This window comes from Hippocampus comes, unplaced genomic scaffold, assembly GCF_001891065.2.
Source record: "Hippocampus comes isolate QL1 unplaced genomic scaffold, H_comes_QL1_v1.1 C16691100, whole genome shotgun sequence".
NCBI classification, from domain to species: Eukaryota; Metazoa; Chordata; class Actinopteri; order Syngnathiformes; family Syngnathidae; genus Hippocampus; species Hippocampus comes.
In genome coordinates this window covers 1-699 of record NW_017836770.1, presented here as the reverse complement: position 1 = coordinate 699, position 699 = coordinate 1, and the positions used below count along the sequence as shown (strand labels likewise).

The 699-nt window shown below is 53.5% G+C and overlaps 1 protein-coding gene across 1 annotated transcript; it reads right to left on the bottom strand.

Moving 5' to 3' along the window:
* Nucleotides 1-4: 4 nt before the first annotated feature.
* Nucleotides 5-690, bottom strand: LOC109508905 (sestrin-1-like). Its single transcript, XM_019858835.1, has 2 exons — nucleotides 465-690; nucleotides 5-295 (listed from the first exon to the last, which is right to left on the bottom strand). The coding sequence occupies exons 1-2, from the start codon at nucleotides 576-578 to the stop codon at nucleotides 107-109; spliced, it is 303 nt and encodes a 100-aa protein (XP_019714394.1). The 5' UTR covers nucleotides 579-690; the 3' UTR covers nucleotides 5-106.
* Between the last annotated feature and the right edge of the window lie 9 nt (nucleotides 691-699).

Sequence of the window (699 nt, the reverse complement as noted above, 5' to 3'; positions counted from 1 at the left end):
TTTTTTTTTTTTGTTTTGTTTTTTACCACGGCCAGATACTTCTCACTTACAACATTTTTAATTTAAGAAGCCTTTTAGGTTAAATGTCCTCAAAAGTATATTTAGGTTAGACCTGGATGTGCAGCTGTGTGATGAGCCAGGGTCTGTGGGCCAGCAGTTTGTTGAGGGGGTTGAGACCTCGGAGTTTTGGCGGGGCGTTCTGCAGCCCACTCAGCCAGCTCTCGTCTCCGCCGGCTTCCAAGAAGCTGGCGCTGTGCTGCTGTACCACGTAGGAGCAGTGGTGGCGGGCGGCGGCCTGAGGGGGACGAGCGGACAGATTAACCCTTTCATGCGCCAATAAATGATAACCTGTAACCTGATAGGCTGTACGCTGTAGTAACCGCTGCCCCTGAAAGGGTTCAAAGGCAGACATCGGTTTTGTCGGGCGTCGGGTGGACAGGGGAAGTCCGTTCGGCACTGCTCACCATGATGGTGATGTAGTGTCTCCAGTGGCGAGGCAGGGGGCCGTCCATCTCCAGCAAGGCATGCTGGGTCCTCAGAAAGCAGCTGAGGTAGGCGGGGTGCAGCGCCATCACCATGGTGACGTGGTCCACGCGGCCCAGAGACAGGAACGACTCGATCAGGATGTCCTGGTCCGGCCCATCTTTTAAGATCTAATCCCAGAGGAAAAGTGTTATTTCCGGACACGAGCATTTTTTT

Coding starts and splice junctions, on each gene's coding strand:
- LOC109508905 (XM_019858835.1), bottom strand. CDS start 578: ATGGTGATGGCGCTGCACCCCGCCTACCTCAGCTGCTTTCTGAGGACC. Junction 296..464: donor GACACTACATCACCATCATG/GTGAGCAGTGCC, acceptor CGTCCCCCTCAG/GCCGCCGCCCGCCACCACTG.